The following is a 19343-nucleotide window of genomic DNA, read 5'->3' as shown; positions in this document are numbered from 1 at the left end:
TTACACGGCTGCTGGCGAGGAGCTTCATACTTTGTCCGGCCCCACCCTTTGTGGAACTGATCTACTTTGTGGTGAGGTGCGGAGATACTGTACTGATGTACTGTTTAATCTCTAAACAGAAGCTAAAGTTGTGTGCACCAGCGACAGAGAGTGTGTAACTTCATTTAATGTTGTCTGATGTGAGTTTACGGGCCAACCTGGGATAGTGACTTTCTGTTAGAGAACTTGACCTGATTTGTGCTTCTTCTTTTCTCCACCACAGCCGGGGAAGGCTAACTTGTCTATAGCACTCCCTCTAACTGAATTCTTCTTCATGAAAAGGTTGTGTCCTAGAAGCTTGCTTTTGATTAGTTGAGGATATGTGATTGGTGGCATGGAGGGTTGTTCTGCTTTTTTGCAGTTGCCCCCTCTCTCCCCTTTTCAGCTGAATTTGTCTGTACTGTTTAACTGAGGGAGCCCATTATAGTCACTGTGCCAGGTGATTGTTATCTAACACAGATATGAGATGGTGCTCTATCCCATGGAAGTTCAAGCTTCTGTGCTGGTTGACTGCTAACTACCAGATATTCTTTTCAAACGAGATGATGATGGGTTACAAGGGAGGTAGTTGGTTCTCTTCTTGGTTGTTCCTGGATGACCATGAGTTTGCTCTAAGGCCAAAGGTCCCTTCAAAACAACCTCAGCATCCCGTCGCAACTGAGGATCCAAACCCTCCAAAGTCAAATCAGATTCAGGCCATTTTGTTCCCTGTGTAAGCCTGACCTATATGATTTCAAGCGAAACCCTCCCAACTCGATATCGAGACTACGGCTGGACTGAGAATCAGTCATCGCAGAGCCACCAGAGAATCGGCAGCTCATGGCCGTAGACTAAAGCAGTGGTGAGCGGGGGGGGGGGGGAAGCAGAGGAAAGAGTTAAAAAAGCTTGTGTTAAAGCAAATTCCCTTCTGGTCTCTTTCTGTGTTATCAGTTCCTCTGTAGGGCACTGCAGCACACACTGCATTTATTCAAAGGCCCAGTGTCACACGCCTCTGTGGAAAAGAGCCCTGAGGACCATACTCTGAGCATTTTTTTTTCTGCTCTCCCTTCTCTTCCCCTTCCACCCTCTACCCCTCGTCCTCCCTCCATCGAGTCCCAGTGCTTGGTAGCTTTCGTTTGGGCCCTTCTTTGGGTTTTTTGAGCCCGTTTGTGATGTAAAATTTAGCGATAACAAATAGCAAAAGAATGTAATCAGCCTTGTTTAATCATATTGATGTTAGTTAAGCTGGTGGTTAGAGTTTTAATGTAACAGAAATGCAGGCAAATACAGGAAAGAAAGTAAATATGGCCTTATTTTCCTTTTTTCCGTCTCGAGTTTGTCGCAGCAGGTAAAATTCTACGTTACACGAAGCTAAACCACGGCCGTTAAGTTGAAAATAATGTTTGACCGCCCTCCCAGATAACATGATGGCATCATAGTGTTTAGGTAATTCCTGACTTATGCCTGAAGAGTGAGCCTATATTTATCTGTAACAAGTAAAAAGTAGACCACTATTCACATCTGTCTCTGTGTGAGACTTTCTCTGTGGACTGGATCAGTGGATTTCCTCCATGTTGAACTTAATCACCGGATCTGCCGAGAGGAGCTCTCCCGGAGCATGTGATCATTTATCAGGCTCCTTCTCCCTCTCTCGCTCTGGTTCGGGGCTATTTTCACCCTCTCCCCAGTCAGAGCGCAGAGCCAGTGCTGAGTGCAGAGAGTCATGTGGTGGTTCCAGGCGAGAGGAGGAGCCCATCTGAAAGACGTGCACAAGGCGACGGGGGATATTAGCCCAATCATCTTTGTTTGGGGCATACAGAGAGTCCTGGGAAATGTCTCAAAGTCATTGATAAGATGAGTTCCCCTCATAATGCTCCCCATTGTCCAGGAGCAGGAAGTCAGCTGAAGCACTGAGACTATGTATAGCCATTGACAGCATCAGGCTTATGCATGGATTTTGCACAGCAAAGGGTGCTGGCTATATTTTATGTAATTCGTAAATTTTATATTCTATGGGGTTATCTTAATTTGATCACTGTTAGGCTATATCCTCTGAGTGTACCACCTTTGTTGCTTTAGCTTAGAGTTAGAGGAGAGAGCTTGTGACCAGAAAGTCATGAGTTTGATTTCAGGAACTGTTAGATAAACGTGTGTTGAGGAAGTGAATGAGAAACTCGGTTCACCTCCCTCTGCTTCTGCTCAGGGTGAGGCTTACGAAAATCATTTTCACTATCTGCTTTTAATTTTCTTGAATGAATTGATTAATCATTTATTATATCACACATCACAAAACAGTGAGAACATTTCTTAACTTACCTGGATTTCTCCGACTCACACATTTAATTTACCAGAATGAAAAACATTACATTCTCTAATGTCTGAGAACGTGGAAGCATCAAATGTGTGGGCTGTTTATGACTTAAACTATTAATCACGCCACAAAAGAGATTAAAGCAAATGACTAATGACTCATCTTTGCATCAAGAGTAAAGTAACTAATTACTGGAGTACTCTTATCACTGCAAAGTATTAATAAACCCTTTCTTGCCGTTTCTTTGGAAATATAAAATCAATATTTCTACTTCAGTTTGGCAGACTTTTGATGCCGATTAATCTATAGTGAAAATAATAGAAAATGAAGGCCTAAATGAGAGGGATGTGATGTTTATGTTTACTTTTTAACAATCTCTTAGGTGTAATAATGTGATGTAAGACCAACTGGATCTCAACTGTCGAGTACTTTGTGCTTGTGTTATGTAGATTTCCATAAAGTAATTTGTTTTTGTGACTTCCGTCCTATTTAAAGAAATATTTCCAGGAGTACACAGAGTGATACCTGTTAGCGTAAAGCCCGGTAGCAGGGAGGAACAGCTAACCTGGCACCGTCCACAATTGGAAAACAAAAATGCCTACTCATAATTGAAAAGCTCATTAGTCAGCACGTTATATATCTTACTTGTGTAATCCATACACACGCACACACACACACACACACACACACACAGTGTGTAAAAACAATAATTTCTGGTTTCACTGGCCAACTGTATTGAGCAATGGATTCTGTACAGGTTGCTGGCTAGGGTCTGTCTAAGTGAGTGTACACTAGGCCAGAGTGTCTGTACCAAACCTAACACACTCCAGGAAGCTGCACACAGTTGTTGGTGCCCGGCACCTGTTTGACTAGAATTAAAAATACAAGTTTTTCTGCTCCTGCTGGTGGGGGAGCTTGATCAAAACAAGGCCTTGGTCCCTGTTCACAACAGTAGAAGATGGTGGCTGTGCCAGGCAGAAGTGCATATTTACTGTAGGTAGCTGTAAAACAAGTGTTAGTGAGTCTGCAGGGGTCCCATTGATGTATATTTTGTCATCAGAGGGAATAATCCTAGGTATGGAAGTTGAATGGGTTCATCAGAGAAACTAATATTTACCACGTAAGATCCATGTTTTAATTTAGCAGGTTATAGTTAGGTGTGTTTGTTTGTTTCTTCATGATTTCTTTTCTCTTTTCCCCTCAGGAGTTCTTTGATCATGCAAAGAAGCTGTGGGATGACGAAGGAGTGAAGGCCTGCTTTGAGAGGTCCAATGAGTACCAGCTCATCGACTGCGCACAATAGTAAGTCAAAACTTGAAAATGTATATATTTTCTTGCTGCGACTTTGAGCTTTGCAATAGACTGTCCATGAAAAGAGGTTAAAAAAACAGATTTGCTCTCGAGCAAACGCTTTGCTGTATGTACTCAGGTATGTATAGCTATAAGATACCGTCCGGAGGAGAAGTGAGCCGGTTTAACTTTCACAGCCCTTCAAACTATTGTCACGCCGCTCCGTCTGTTGTGTCACGTTTGAGGTGAAAGCTGTGCAGCGTGTGCTGGTGTCGTACCATACGTGAGATGTATTTACTCTGGGTGTGGCAAGGCAAGCAGCAGTTGTATAATGGGAAACATGGTCTCAGACTTTTGGACCCCACTGTATATCTTCTCACGTCTGCATGTTTGACAATTCACCATGGCGATATGCAAAGCCTGCACCCGGCCTGTTTTCATTTAAATCAACTCTAGAGTTCAGTGGATTTATATTGATAATGTTTTTGACTGTAAAGCTGCTACAGTTTTTATTATTTTACTGTTGAGGGGTGGAAAATTCAACCTGTGGAGTTAATAGGCAGTCATTTCAGTGTGTCTCTTTGGACAAAAGCAATGTGGGTCAAGTTTTTTTTTATATATTTTTTTATGCAATTGTACTTTTGATACTTTAGTTATGAAATTCTGATGGCTGCTGTGTGGCAAGGTTGATGCCCCAGATTGTTTGGAAGGCGCCTACAGTACCATAGGCCACCGAGGGGAGCTGGTGGTAGACAGCAGAGGGCCCCTCTGTTGTCGGTAAAAGGAAGTTTGGATATGCAAAGTGATTCACTGATTTCTGTGCTCTCCTTCTGCTTCCTCTCTGACTCACCTCTGGATTCACATGTAAATATGAGGACATGCACACGGATCAGACTCCGGAGTGCAGTCCACTGAAAGTTGTCCCCTCCCCATCCCAAAGGTTGTCTCCCTTTATCGCAGAGGGTTACGGTCAAAGGCCCACTTTATCAGTGACTGGGGATATTGTCTTGTTGTCAGTGATCTGCGAGCCTGAGTTACATGGGCGTAGACTTGTGTTTTTTTATTTTTTAAAGATGGTATAGCACGTAGACAAACATGCTTTACGCGTCTTTCCTGAATGTCTTTCCGTTCCTTGGACATAAATTTGACATTAGGTCAAGTCTTCACTGGTTGCTCTGCCTGATAGCAGCTTCCATAGAAAGGGGAGAGATAGTCAGGTGATGGTTGGAGAGTCACATGAATCTGTAAGGTGGAGCTGTTACAGTCCAGGGCCTGTGTTTGTCTTTTCTGCTCTGTCTGCGTTTGTGTGTGCTGCGACTGCACAATATCTCAAAGAGCATCTTGTGTGTGTGTTTTTTATATTTTTAAGTTAATATCCCAGTATCATAATGACACCACACAGAGCGGTATAACAAACATCTGTAAACACACTGGTCTTTTGAATGCTGAATTCATAAACCATATTTTCTATTAGTAGCTGACACCACAGAGGCTTGTCTGAAGCCCTGAAAATATGGTTGTCCTGTGACATGAGTAAACATTAACCGAGTGAAATGAAGACAGTGAAGAGAATACATTATTTAGATCAAGCGCTGCAGGTTTATATGTGACTTTTCTTCTGTTGGAGTGTGTGCATTGGTTTTGAAACTGGTCGCTATAGTTTTTTCTCTTATGTTGTAATAAGAAGCATTTTGTCCTTCTCAATCCAAAGAGAATTTGAGATGTTGAGCTTTGTAAGAATCCAGCAGATGGAGGCTCGTCCCTCTATCTTGCCCTTTATTATATCATCCAATCATCTCCTGTCAACTGTTCTACTGCTGCTCCTGATTGGTTGGTGAGCAGTCGTACGTTTGGACATGATCATCATTTTAGTTGATCAAGTTAATAAATAATGATAAAAGTTACAGCTTCATGCAATTTACTTAACAAATATACAAAAACTTTGTGTCTTGAGTGGCTGTTCAGTTGTTGGATATTTGTGTTTAATTGCTCAGGTGATCTTGTCTACAGTAAAGTATGTGTGCGTGTGTGTGTGTGTGTGTGTGTGTGTATATATATATATACACATGTGTGTACCAGATTTTTTTCAAAATGAAAATGAAAGTGAATGAAAATGACTCTTTCAAAAGCTTTCAGTTATAAGGAAAGACTCAGGATCTGCCTTTTTTTTTATTTTTTTAGATCGTGAATGTTCAGTTTTCACATTTGCAATTTGAAGCATATCTCACTCTTCTATAAAAACATCACAATTTACCTCTTTTGTCAGGGTCATGTGTTTGATTGAAGTCTGGTATTTGTCAGACGACATGGCCTCTCACTTACTTCCTCTCTCCGTTTTAACCTCTGTGTGAACTCTTCTGATGGAGGGCATTCAGAGATACTCTGTCCTACATGGCAGCAGACCTGTCGGTGTGAACTTCACACACCTAATCGCACATATACACACTTACACACCATCTATTGTTATTATGATCACTTAACTATACTTAACTTTGTCAGCCACTATCCTGTGCAACAGTGGCAGATGGCCTCTGCAGCCACCTGGTTTCAGGGGAAAGGAGCACAGCTCATAAGTTAGGATTCCAGCAGGATTTAACTCATATTTTGGTGAATGGTCTGTTGTTATTTCGGCTTTTCTTGTGTGTTTAGATTTTTAAAGTTCTAATTCTGTCCCCTCTTCCTCTTAACTACCGATGTTCAGTTCAGGAAGTTGTAATTTCAGGTTTTATTTTTGTTCTTCACACCTGCTGACTTTTCATACAGTCAGTGATCAGAGTGTTTTCAGTCATACTCGAAAGTAAATTGTAGAGGAAGTTGGTTTACATGTTGCTGCTTGTGGTAGAAACAGATTGTCAGACAGCAAGCTAACATGCTAACGTTCTAGGAGAGTCTCATGAGATCCCTGTCAGAGCAAAGGGGAAGATATATATATATTTAGTGTTTATATTTTGTGAAGGCGCATTATATACCTCTGCCGTTTCATCCGCGTTGTCCTTCACAGACCTTGCTCCCCTGGCAGAATCTTTTTCCAGCGCCAGGCGACCCATTGGACAGAGGCACAGGAAATAGGCCTGGGCCGATGGCGGGTGCTTGTTATGCCAGAGAGCATGTCCATATCGATGCATTTGGAATCCTGTCACCCATTGATCTGCCCTCTGCATTGCACATTTATACGTTTTAAGAGCACAGATATGTGTCTGCCAGTTGATTGATTACAAGCTATTTTCGGCTGCAGTGGGCTGGTTCCATTGCAATGCTTTGGATGGACATTTTTTTTCACACGCAAATCTGAACCTCTCACTTTTTTCTCTCTTGTGTGCGAGTGCTTGTTTGCAGTCCCCTTGCAAATATGAGATTATGACACAGCTCATGCACTGAGGTATTCCTAACTGTAGTCGGATGATGACTGTCCAGTGTTAGATGATGTTTGGGCTGTGATGAATCTCTGTGTGTGTGTTGTTGTTGTGCGCAGTGGCTGGGATGTCTGGTTACAGCAGCAGGGGCTGAGCAGAGCTGCCCTGGATGGAGCTGGAGCTGGAGTCTGTAAATGTAACTGGAGAAATGAGGCTATGAAGAGTGATACAGCAATAGAGTTTATTTACTGCACTAAGAATGAGGCTTTGGACAGAGGTAGAGCTGATGATGGGCTAGGAATCGAGAGAGTTACGACTGGAGTTTGCTTAAGATGCAGAAATTTGCTTCTAAAATCAAACCTTTTGTTGTTTAAAATATTTGTATATAGTCTCATTTGATCCAGTATGTTGGATTATATAAGAAACATCATATTTTTTCTAAATGGCTCAGTGAAAAAACTCTGAGGAATATTTAATTTTCCAGCTTGTGATTGAATTTAACCTGATTGTAGTAGAATGATAAGAATGTCCAACTTAATTGAGTGTTCATTATGACGGATTTTTTTTTTTGACTAGTTAATAAGGTGTATGAAAAACCCTGAAAGTATTTAGATAATGATTTTACATTTTTGGAGTCTTTTAAAGACCTGAGCTTTTCACTATTTTCTGACAGTCCAAATGATATAACACATATCAAGAAAACAAGTTGTAGGTTAGTTGATCTGTTAGTTAACTTGCAGCCTTTACTTGTTATGACCAAATGTTACCCATACTTTTTATGTCCTAGTCTTTTCAAACAAATTGATCATGTGACTGTTTCACTCAACTGAAACTTCCTAGTTATTAAATGCCAAAGTCCCATCAAGAATGGACCTTGTGTCTCACGACACCCTGCTAACACACAGATGAATACACCTATGAATGAAAACACACACATGAAATATATACATATACAATAATTCCAGGACACATGTTTTATCTTGAGGGAAAGTGTTGGTCTTTAAGTGTGGTTTGGAAAAGTGTTCATCACAAATGTTATTGACACAGAAAACTCCTTTGAGCTTATTCAATACTTAATGTTAAGCCCATGTGTTGTAAGACTACTTTTTTTTCTTTTATTCATATTTATATGCAGATTTTTTTATCAATTCATTGTTTAGGTGAAAGAAGGTCAGATAATAGTAAAACATGTCAATTCTCAGTGAAGTCGTCTGTTCTCTGGACTTTAAACATTTAACTTATAATATTAATGCTGCTATGAGGAATGATACTATTAGCACCACAATGTTTGAATTCACAAGCAGCTGAATAGATGAGGGTGAAGTGTTGTGTTGATGGCCCAAGATGGGGCAGCACCGCTGGGACGGGACCAGTCTCCTGCAGTCCTGGAGATGGGGCCGGGTTGTTGATAGACATATCTAAGACTGGGCCTGGTTCTTGGCTTAGGCTGGGGCTGGGGTGTAGTGCTCGTCACGGGACTCTGTCACCAGCCTGGGGGCCACTGACACAGTCATCTGGGGCAGTAAAGTTCTAAGAATGGCCGGCATTGTCAGCCAGCCCAGGCCCCTGAAGGGCCTACAGAAACAGAGGGGCTACGCTTCGCAAACAGTGGCTCTCCTCAATAAGGAGCCTCTTCTGTTCACGGAAGAGCCCGAGAGAGCGATATTTATACACTGGCTGCATGTCACCACTGCTTTTTTTATGTCACCAATAAGTTGCCTGATTTCTTCATGTTTTAGCTGATTTGATATACGGACAGCACCAGGGGATAAGGCTGAGCTTCGGGTGTCTCTTAACATGTCTCAACTGATCTGCGCATTTTTATATTTCATAACTTTTTTTTTCCAGATTGGTTATCAAGTTATTTTTAATGCATGAGAAATGGATTTTCCACTGGGATGTTTGTCTCACTGCAGCCAGAGCACCGTTTGAAATTGTGTTAAATCTTTATGGACTGTATTGTTTTATCCACTTTAGGGCTGAAATTATGCATTTAAACAGTATGAAGCTGAAAGTGTGTTAGACGATCACATTCTGTACTGATTACTATAATATTAAGTCTGTATCTGAAGGACAGTGATGCACTAGTATGTATTAGGGGAAAAGGGAAAATTACAAACAATGCAGCAGCACAATTAACTTTCTCCACAAAGTTAAACACCGCTGCAAATATTACAGATGAACACATAACTATCAAAATGCAAAGCAATCAGTAAAAATACGTCCTTAATTCAGATTCAACCTCTCAAAAGATTATGAAACAGCACTTATTCTATCTTGAAAAGTGCTTTTGAATGTAAATTTGTTGTTAATAGATATGTTTCTTACATTCATGCCATGTAGTTTAGTGCTTTATCCACTTACAGTAAACAAACTCTTGAAAAGGCTTAAATGGTTTTCAGCTCAGTTAATCCGTTTTCTGTTCAAGAACAGAATAAATGATGTTGACTCGAATGTTTACGGTGGCTGAATTCAAATCATAATTATAACTAAACTAATCGTGAAAAAATAAACACTTTATTCATAAAAAGAATCATAAAAGGAAAGATTAACAAAAACCTTTGTGTCACTTGCTAAAATCAGATGACCCTGCTGTCAGCTGACTGAGAAATAATCAAAGGGGGCACTATGGAAGTGTGTGTGTAGTTTTGTGAGTGTGTAGTTGTGTGTTTGTGTGCGTGATTTCTGAGGAAGAGGAAGGAGTGGTTTTGAGCTGAACTGTAGAATCTGATCTACTGGAAGCTCAGTTTGACTCCATCTTCACAAACCACTGTCCTTAAGGTTGTTAGAGCCCCCTCTGGGACTGTCTCTCTCTCTCTCTCTCTCTCTCTCTCTCTCTCTCTCTCTCTCTCTCTCTCTCTCTCTCTCTCTCTCTCTCTCTCTCTCTCTCTCTCTCTCTCTCTCTCTCTCTCTCTCTCTCTCTCTCTCTCTCTCTCTCTCTCTCTCTCTCTCTCTCTCTCTCTCCCCCTCTCTCCCCCTCTCTCCCACTATCCCTCTTTCTTTCTCTCTCTTCCTCTCTGTCTATTCAGTCCTCTCTTGAGGCCAGAAAGCGACAGCATAGAGGATGTTGCAGAACACATGAGAACACATGTCTTTCCCTATATGAAGTATTTTCCAGTGTGTGTGTGGGTGTGGGGGGGGGGGGGGGGGGGGGTGACGGCGGCATCATTTAAACATTTAACATCTTCACGTTCAACAGTAAGGGCCTCAGATTTAGTGTTACTGTAAGCGTTAATGGTTGTTTCTCTCCATTAGCTAAGTGTTTTTACGTGCTCTGCTGGATGTTGTGGAAGTTGTAGATGCTGTGTGTGTGTCTGTGTGTGTGTGTGTAAGCCATCGGCCTGACCTGGTGCATTTGGAAATGGTTAAGAGAGCCTAAAGCTGCTCAGCATAGCATGCTACATGTCACAAGATTAGCTACACTGCCAGTGTGTTTTTATTTAGTTTCGAGAGACCAGAGGCTCTGACTGACTGTATTCTGTTTCGTCAGGAAGTTGGATCACATTGAAAAGACCGCACTGCTCTATAGAACAAGATCTGCATCCTGAAGAGTGTATATCTTCTGTAAATCTCTATTGAAATGCATGAGAATAAAACCAAACGTTGGTCAACATGTCAAAATAGCGTCATGTTCGGATTGTTAGGTTTGTGATTATAGATTTGTGTTAATTGTTAGTTTTTGTCTCTGTGTTCTTAAACGTGAACAGTGTTGCAGAGGAAAATGGGAATTTATGTCCCACTTAAAGAAGGAGAATTGTAGCTATAAATAGATTTTTATTTTTGGGTTAAAATGTGCGTCCATTTTAAAGGACAGACAGAGACACAGAGTGAGGCTGGTGAATGGCGGATATCTGCGAGTCTGTTAGTGTGTACTGACTACACACACACACGCACGTACACACATGCACATACCTTTCTCTCTATCTCTCTCACACACACACAAACACACACACGAACACACGCACACCCTGCTGTTGACCAGGAGTGTAAAGGCACAGACTGCTGGAGGACAGCAGTGGCGCTGCAGGTTTCTTGCTGAGAGATTGTGGAATGGTCGTCCATAGACCCCCTCCTCTCTCTCTCTCTCTCTCTCACGCTCTCTCTCTCTCACTCTCTCCATCGAGGCTCCCCCCCCACCCGTCGCTCCCTTTTCTCCCCCTCCCCTCCCCTTCCACCACCACCCCCCACCCCCCTTAGAGCTTATGTAAACTAGCTGTGGAGCCAGGGCAAGCTATTTTTAGCAACAGTACTGCAGAGCAGAAACGGAGGGTCACGTGTGCGCAGCCGAATCAAAGGGAGTATCCCGGCAATGCGCTGTAAACAAAGGGAAGGTCAGTAGCAGAAGGTGAGACACAAAACGCCTCTGTGTTGGTTTTGTGTATGTGTGTGTGTGTGAGAGAAAGGGAAAGAGAGGGAGTGAGTGAATACACACACACACACACACATACACTGCCTCGCCATACCTTCTCTTCTCTTAATGCCCTGACATAAACAAATCATGGCGAGTGTATTAATGCCCCCATATTCTTTCCTGCTAACTCTGACTAACACACACACACACACACACACACACACACACACACACACACACACACACACACACACACACACACACACACACACACACACACACACACAAAACACCATCTCTTACAGTGTGCTGGATTGATCAAAGCGGGGTATGACACGCGAGGAGACATTTTGCTGTCTAATCATGACAGGGGCTCCCAGCTCCTCACTCTCTCCTGCCTGTCAGAGCAAGCAGCCGCAAACTGGGAGTCATGCCCCCCCCCCCCCCCCCCACACACACACACTCCACACCCTTCCAAAATAAAGCACATGACCATGTGTGCTTAGCATAACCATTAGCATGTTTTGTTTCGTTTCACATTTGATGTCAAACCCTCTTTGGCGCCTGCTCAGACTTCGGCCTGCCTGTGTTTACACTGTATGCTCAGGTTGTGAAGCCTGTAGGCCCGGCTAGCAGCAAGGCTAACGGCTAGCAGCGTCCAGCCACACCCAGGCAAAAAGGTCTCCCTCCACCTCAGCCACTAGTCAAACAAACCTCAACTTTCACCCCCTGTGGAATGTGGTCAGAGGGAGGCATGTAGATATTTATAGAAATGGTTTATTTTGTATTTTTCTGTCACTGGTTTGTTTCCTCAGACGGATTTAGCTGCTGCCTGTTTCATCAGGCTAGGTTGAAGGAGGTAGCTCGGAGGCTAAATTAAGTAAACATCCGGCTCCAGCACAAACGCTTTTGGTTGGATGATTTATTGTTGTAGGCGTTCTTAACCTGGGATTCTGGAGCATCTCCGTACTGATAACCACTGAGTAAATACTGGTCCGTATCAATCTTAAAGTGTCCTGACAAGATAATATGCGATGTCAGGGGCGTATCTGGTTCCTCTTTGTATGCCTTTGTGGTTCCTCACAGTGATACTGTACTGTACTTAAAATCAATATTTATTTAGAAATTTAATTCCCGTCCACACTTTGTGTTTTTACAGCTGCTACAGGTTAAACAAAGGCGTAATGTTTGTATGCTGCTTTGTGCATATTAGTAATTGTATTTATTTAGTAATGTGTCTTCCTGTTTCTGCTGCAGCATAAACACTGGAAACTTCGGCAAAACCCTTAAAGTCTTATGATTCTGTGGATTTGTTTTGAAAGGCGTCTGCTTAGACCATTTGTTCCAGGGGGTTGACGTGTATGTACGTAATGTTGACTGTGTACAGTGATTTTTTTGGTCTGTACTTTTTCATGTGGCTCTGTTAAGCTTTTTATCTTTTTGTCTGTGACAATCCCAACTTAACTTCCTTAGCAAAACAAGCCAATTAAATGATTGGTTGAGTTACAGAGAATTAATTTGTAACTATTTTGGAAACTGAACAATCATCCAAGTAGTTTCCCCGAAGACAATATGTCTTAATTGTGAGTATAACATACTTTAAACTAAACACAGCTTTTGGTGAGCAGCCAAACTCTCTTATGCTGTCAGCTGGTTCTGTTTATACCTGTAGTTTTTTACCAGTGTCATTTTGTGGGGCGCACGGTGCGATCACTCGCCCCAAGACACCCTACAGCACTTAGTTCATCAGTGACAAACAATAACCTGTGTTGTAGTTTTGTAAATATGGAAATTAATGGACTAAAATTATAATATGAATTGTCATAATGCCTTAACAATCCTTCCATCACAAAGGACCAGCTACAGTTTCTATATAGTGCGGCCACCTTTTGCTTTCATCGGGATTAGACACACAACAGACACACACGCAGTTAGAGGATTTTATGTCGACATAGATTATATATAACCTATGTCGATATATAATATTTTAGGATCAGTTTTTGAACTGGTGGCGCTCTGAGCGCTGGACAACATCTTATGTTATCCAGCGTACAGATATAAAATGGAGCAGGTTTACTAAACAGTGGCTTGAGTAACATTTAACGAGAACAACATTAGCTTTTACATTTCTTGACTGCAGCCTTTTTAGTGCATTTCCCTTACATATGCCATCATTAACCGGGGCATTTATATAAAACAAATGTTAAACATGATTGTGATTAAGAAACTCGATCCCCCTGTTATGTCTCACAATGAGCAGGTAATGGTTGAGAGGTTTACCAGACACAGATGTCCTGCTGTAATCTTTGTTTGCTGCCCACGCTGATATTGCTGATCATATCGAACATTTACAGATGGATTTGAGAAGTTTCCATTCCCCAATAACCATGATCTGTTTTCTCAATTGTAGTTTTACAGTTTAGTTTCAGAACCCTCACACTGGAGGTAAAGTGCAGTCAGGTAATTTTTGCTATAACTGGGGATAGACAAATGAAAATGAATCGAATGGAATTGGATGAGGTTGTACTCCCAAACACTGGGTGCGCTAGCATAGTAGCATTGGCTCGACTGCATTGTTGTGGTATTTTTAATTGCACAATGTGACTTTATTTAGTTTCTTGTTGTGTAATTATGGGCTGCTTTACACTGGGCTTTGCAACAAGGGAGGAGGGAGGCGTGTCGAGCAGGTAGTGTGCTTATTTTTTTTACTGAGCAGTCCAGTATGTTCAGAAAGTAGCGATGAAGCAAATGAACCACAGAAAAGGATTTGGGATGATAGACCGTCAACATCTTGGAGCTGTGTTCGCGTGGAGTGCAATCCACAGAGTTGTGCACCAGCTTAGGGTAGACTAGTATTATCTTTTCTACAATGAACCACTGGAATAATCTGCAGTACCCGTGTCATCCTCTGACCCTGAACTCACCTGCTCGTAGTCAAAGTAATGACACTGTACTCTGAGTAATCTGTTCAGATATCCCACTACTCACCAACACATCAAATCACTTCAAATCCATTTCCCCTGATCTGCTGCCATCACAGACACGACCGAGTGGACTAATTTGGTAATTTGTACAGACTAGCTGCTTCCCAGTACATTCAAAGCTGCTGGGAGGTTTGGGCCCATCTCACAGGACTGCTATTGACTGCTCTGGGACTTGTAGCATCCTTATCAATTATCCCCAGCGTTCAGCTCTCAACTCATATAACCCTGTGCGCCTTAATCATCACAACTGACACTGTTTGTGCCAGGTTGTGACAAGGACTCACTAACTTTGTGTGTGTCTCTCTAAACCCTACACACAACACTCTACAGTACTCTCTTTGCTGAGAATCAGACTTATTTTGGGGTTTGTGCTAAAAAACGGCAACACTCTCCAAAATAATCTGTGTTCCTGGGCCTAAATTCTGCTGTTCCCCGGAATCGAACGCATACACACAGACGGTGACACACATTCGTTGTGGAGGCCAGCACAGAGCACGGTGCTGCTTTGTGTTGATGTATGGGAGAGTCTGGGAATGGAAGGATACGAGTGCAGCCTGGCTTCGGAAGAGGAGGGGGGGGGGGGCAGAGAGAGAGGGAGAGAGAGAGGAGTGGTATGGACTGACTGGGGTTGCCATGGGAACCCAGCTGCTAAAAGCAGGCAGGGTCAGTGAGGAAGAGAGGCTGTGTGCAGCAGGAGCGAATGGATGCCACCTGGAGGCTGGTTTGTGAACTACACAAACAGCTTAAAATCTTCAATTTAAATGAAATTAACCCGCTTTTTATTGGGATTTCTGTCCTTGTGTTACTGGTTTCTTATCACCTGACAGTTCCTCCTGCACAGCTTGATTGAGACTTATGCAATGTGCACTGACTTCACTGTCTGATATTAGTCGCTGCTTATTGAGCTTTTATTAGGGGAGAAGAGCAAAAGCTAGTTTTCACTCTGCCACCGGTTCATTTCCTAGTGGAATAACTCATGAGAATAGAAACCTGCCCGATATCGTTTATTTGGCTATTTTTACTTGGGTTTTCTATTTTTGTCACGGACTAATTCAGTAGCTGACAATAGTATATCGATGTCTGGCTTCAATTTTGTTTAGAGAAACCCATAAGTCTGTTCCGCTGTGAGACCTCAGTGAGGCTCGGGCCCCACTGTGGCTCAAACACTAATTTTGGGGACCGCCTCTATTTTAAGCAGAGGTAATGTAATGCTAAATGTCGACACTGAACAGAGACAAAAGGGCATGATGATGTATTTCACATTTTTATACAACACCTTTCAAAACCATGACTTGATGCGGCCCTGGAAGGCGAATTGGCGGCCTTGAGATAAAGCAGGCACTTTTGTTTACACAAGATTTGGTTTGACTTTCAGGAGTGTCTCCATTCTCGCTCCTATATTTAGGAAGTACCCACTGAGCCGTTGATGGATTTGTCCAGTTTCAGATCCATCTTTCAAACTGCACCGTGTTCCTGTTTGGATGGATGAGTTGAACCCTGGGCTCAGATCTTTCCACCAGGTGACCAGGATCATTCACAGCTCCTGCTTCACTGTGTTGGCGCTGCACACGTCTGTGTGCGCTGCGACCAGCTCGATGCCTCCGACGTTGTGTGTTATGGGATGAGCTTTTTTTGTGCGGCTGGTTTTTTGATCAGAGACATGAGTGTGTTGTTAGAGACGACAAATGAACTACAAAGGACAAGTTTTCAAGCTGAAATATTAGATTAGAGAGGATTCAAGTAGAGTTGAAATGCTTTGTCGTATAATTGATTCATTGGTAAAGTTGTGGTATTTTTTTTCTTCAACATCTCCGGTATGAAGATAAGATCTTTACCTCATTTTTTTAAATTGACGTAAATTCAATATCTCAGACTGTTGGTCACCTTTTATTGTAGGAAATTATAATTATTATTATTTCATAGGCAGAATGATGAATAGATGAATTGAAGGATAAACTGACTGATCGTGAAAGTTGTTTGTTGGAGCTCCAGGCTCACGATTTAAAAACGTGACGCTGGATTCTGTTTGTTTTGTGTCTTATTTGCTTAGTGTCACGTTAAGTGTCGAGCAGTCGCTTGTGTGACTGTCATGTTTCTTCTTTTGCACATCTAGGACATCATTTGTTTGTCAAACAGTGTGGTCGCCTCAGTGATGCCATTTACCATCAACTTGCCGTAAATTAACTTTGAGTCAGTGTAGGTGGTGCCTATACACAACACAACTGAGTACCAGTAAATGTATGATAGAAAAAAAATATGTGTACACCTATAAATGGACAGATTTAAATAAAGTTTGTGCCGTGTGAGGCTGCCGTGTCCAGCAGTGAGTTCCAAAGCACCGTCACCCGTCAGTTGGAGACTGGAGTGAAAGTCCATTATGCTGGCCTGAGCGGCTCAAAATATGGAAACTATTGATTGGATCCTCTGCCCTGCTAATTAAAGATGGTTCACTATTTGTAAAAAGTCAACCCAATTATCAAATGAGCACATGAGGCTGGGTGCTGCTGGTTGTGTAAAGGTTGACTGGCTGTCGGAGGGGGACGTTTTTCCAGCTTTGCTTCAGCGTTGTTGCATCTTTTCACTGGCTCTACTTTCTTCTTTTTTTTTTTAACATGGTCATGAGTTGAACTTTGTTTTCGGGCTCATGCTGACAGTTTATTTTTGCACAAAATTTGTATCTTTTAATTAAACTGTTAGTCCTATTTAAACGTTTTTAATTGTATCTACACTCGCTTTGCATATTTTACATTACATTACATTACATGTCATTTAGCTGACGCTTTTGTCCAAAGCGACTTACATTTTTAGAACACTCAGCATTTCTGAGGGGCCATTTAGGGGTTCAGTATCGTGCCAATGGCCACGCTCTCCCCCGCAATATTTGTTTGTTGTGGTCCAGAAGTGACAGAATGGCACAAGCGCCATCATCCCCACCACCGCCACCATCTTCCCTCTACCTCCCTTTTCTGCTCAATGGGCAGCAACATGTGACCTGGACCACAAGGGTCCTGAGGCCTGAGGCCCCCCCCCCCCCCCCCCCCCCCCACACACACTCTCCTGAGCCGTCTCTCGACATGTATTCAAGCTTGTGTCTGTGTTTTTACAGAAAGATGAGGCCAACAACACAGACAGACCAGGCCGAGTCAAGTGATACTGTCCACAACAAAGCCTATACATAGCAACACAGCCTGACCCGCAGGACGAGTACAATGTGTTTTGGCTAAATACAGAGACGGCCCAGCCCCAATGACAGGCACAGACGAGATAGTTGTGGTATGGTAGAATGCTGCTTAGTAAAAAGGAGGAATAACAGCTGGATTCTTGTTGTTTGATGTTCGGAAACAGACTTCAAAGTGGAAAAAACTAAGAGAAAGCACAACATATAAAATAAATAATAATTCTCGACTGACCACAACGATCTGCGAGCAGTTGTTTCCGGAAACTGAAGGAAACCAACAAAAACTGCAAGATTCTCTGGACCTGAACGCAGTTTGTTTACTTTATAACTTTCAACAAGAACAGATAAGTCACAGAAAACTGCACCGAACCCTCCTGGTCGGACATTTTCTGGTCTTCCACTTGCTAATCAATGTTATCTTTTACCTCCTTTTTCCTTGTTCTGCTTTTTTTTATTTCTTCCTCCTCCTTTTTTCCTTGCTGGGTACAAGGGCTATATTTGGCTCTGCGGTGCTCAACCAATAGTACTTCTGTCACATGGCAGTCACAAAGCGCGCAGTAATTATAACCTAGCTAGGTTTCTGCAAGGAAGGCTGCTAAAAATAAACCCCACATTGTTGCATTGATGGGGCAAAAGCTGGAGGTTCCTGAGGTTTGGTCATATGTGTGTTTGTGAATACGTCTGTGTGTGAATGTGTGTGTGTGTGCTCAGGCGAGATGAGCACATGTGATTCTCTATATCACGTCTCTTTAAAAATCCTGTCTGATCGGTTTGTGTTCGTCTTGGTTTTCACAGAAGCACTAATTGAACAAACTAGATGCAGTTAATTGTGTGATTTGCTTTGACCCAGCTTGTTGTGTGACTATGAAGTTACCACATCCCTTGGTGTTGCTGGGTGGATTTCTGATTTAGATACCACCAAAACTCACTCTCTATCTTTTACAAAGCAAAGAAACAAAAGTTGATATCAGCACCTATTTAGATAGTTCATTAAACATTTGCTAGTGTTTTTTGTTTCCAGCTACGAAGCACACAGTTCCCCGTCCACGTGTTTGATTCCCAGTTGCGAGAATCTGTTATAAGATTGGCATTTGATGGCCGTATGATTTTAGGGATTGTCAAAGTAGAGCTGAACTGGCTAGTTAGATAATTGATTGATAATGAGCTAAAGAGGGGGATGCTGCAACAAATTATTAAAATCATCCTTGATTATTCTGTGGATTCTGTTCAAGACTTAATCCATAAGATCACGGTTCCAAATAATACAAACGTGTGTTCTCCAGAAGACGGCATGTTTTTAAGCTTCAGTTTTTAGTGTTAACGGTCTGTAGGGAGTTTAGCGTTTAGATCCATCAGTTCAGTCTTGCAGCTTGACCAGAGAGTAACCATCAGTGGGATCGTGGCCTCCGCAGCCTGAAAGAAAAGCATTGTGGGGATTTTACACACTAGATGAGACCTCTGATCAGCCTGTGGAGATTACCTGGCAAATGTATCTCAGCTGGTTAATAAATACATAGTGTTCTGTGCACTAAAATAATAAATGAGCAATTTTTAGATCTCACGTAAGGCGGTGGTGATATTTGTTTCCATGTACTTGTCGTGTTAAAGATTCAACAGTCTAATAAAAGTGAGTAAATAGATGATAGTTACTTTTGCTTTTGATATTAGAGTGAATATAGATGGCTCATTTTGCATATAGTCACATTTTCTCTGTCTGTACTGTATGTTGTGTCTGTTGATACAGTAGAACCACGTCCTGCACATTAACATGAAGTCTGTGAGAAAGTGGAGTGCTCTCTCAGGAATAGCCTTACTTCTCCTTTTGTGTGGACTATGCGAAGCAGAAATAAAGTCTCTG

The 19343-nt window shown here is 42.2% G+C and overlaps 1 protein-coding gene across 2 annotated transcripts in view; it reads left to right on the top strand.

The window, feature by feature from the left end:
• The window catches only part of LOC133968024 (guanine nucleotide-binding protein G(olf) subunit alpha), a 43742-nt gene that overhangs the window by 17229 nt on the left and 7170 nt on the right, over positions 1 to 19343 (top strand). For both annotated transcript variants that reach the window (XM_062403822.1, XM_062403823.1), the window contains exon 5: positions 3534 to 3631. In XM_062403822.1, the coding sequence (XP_062259806.1) occupies positions 3534 to 3631 (98 nt within the window). The remainder of the gene's footprint in view (positions 1 to 3533; positions 3632 to 19343) is intronic.

This window comes from Platichthys flesus, chromosome 14 (genome assembly GCF_949316205.1).
Source record: "Platichthys flesus chromosome 14, fPlaFle2.1, whole genome shotgun sequence".
Classification (NCBI taxonomy): Eukaryota; Metazoa; Chordata; class Actinopteri; order Pleuronectiformes; family Pleuronectidae; genus Platichthys; species Platichthys flesus.
This window is presented reverse-complemented; position numbering and strand designations above follow the sequence as displayed.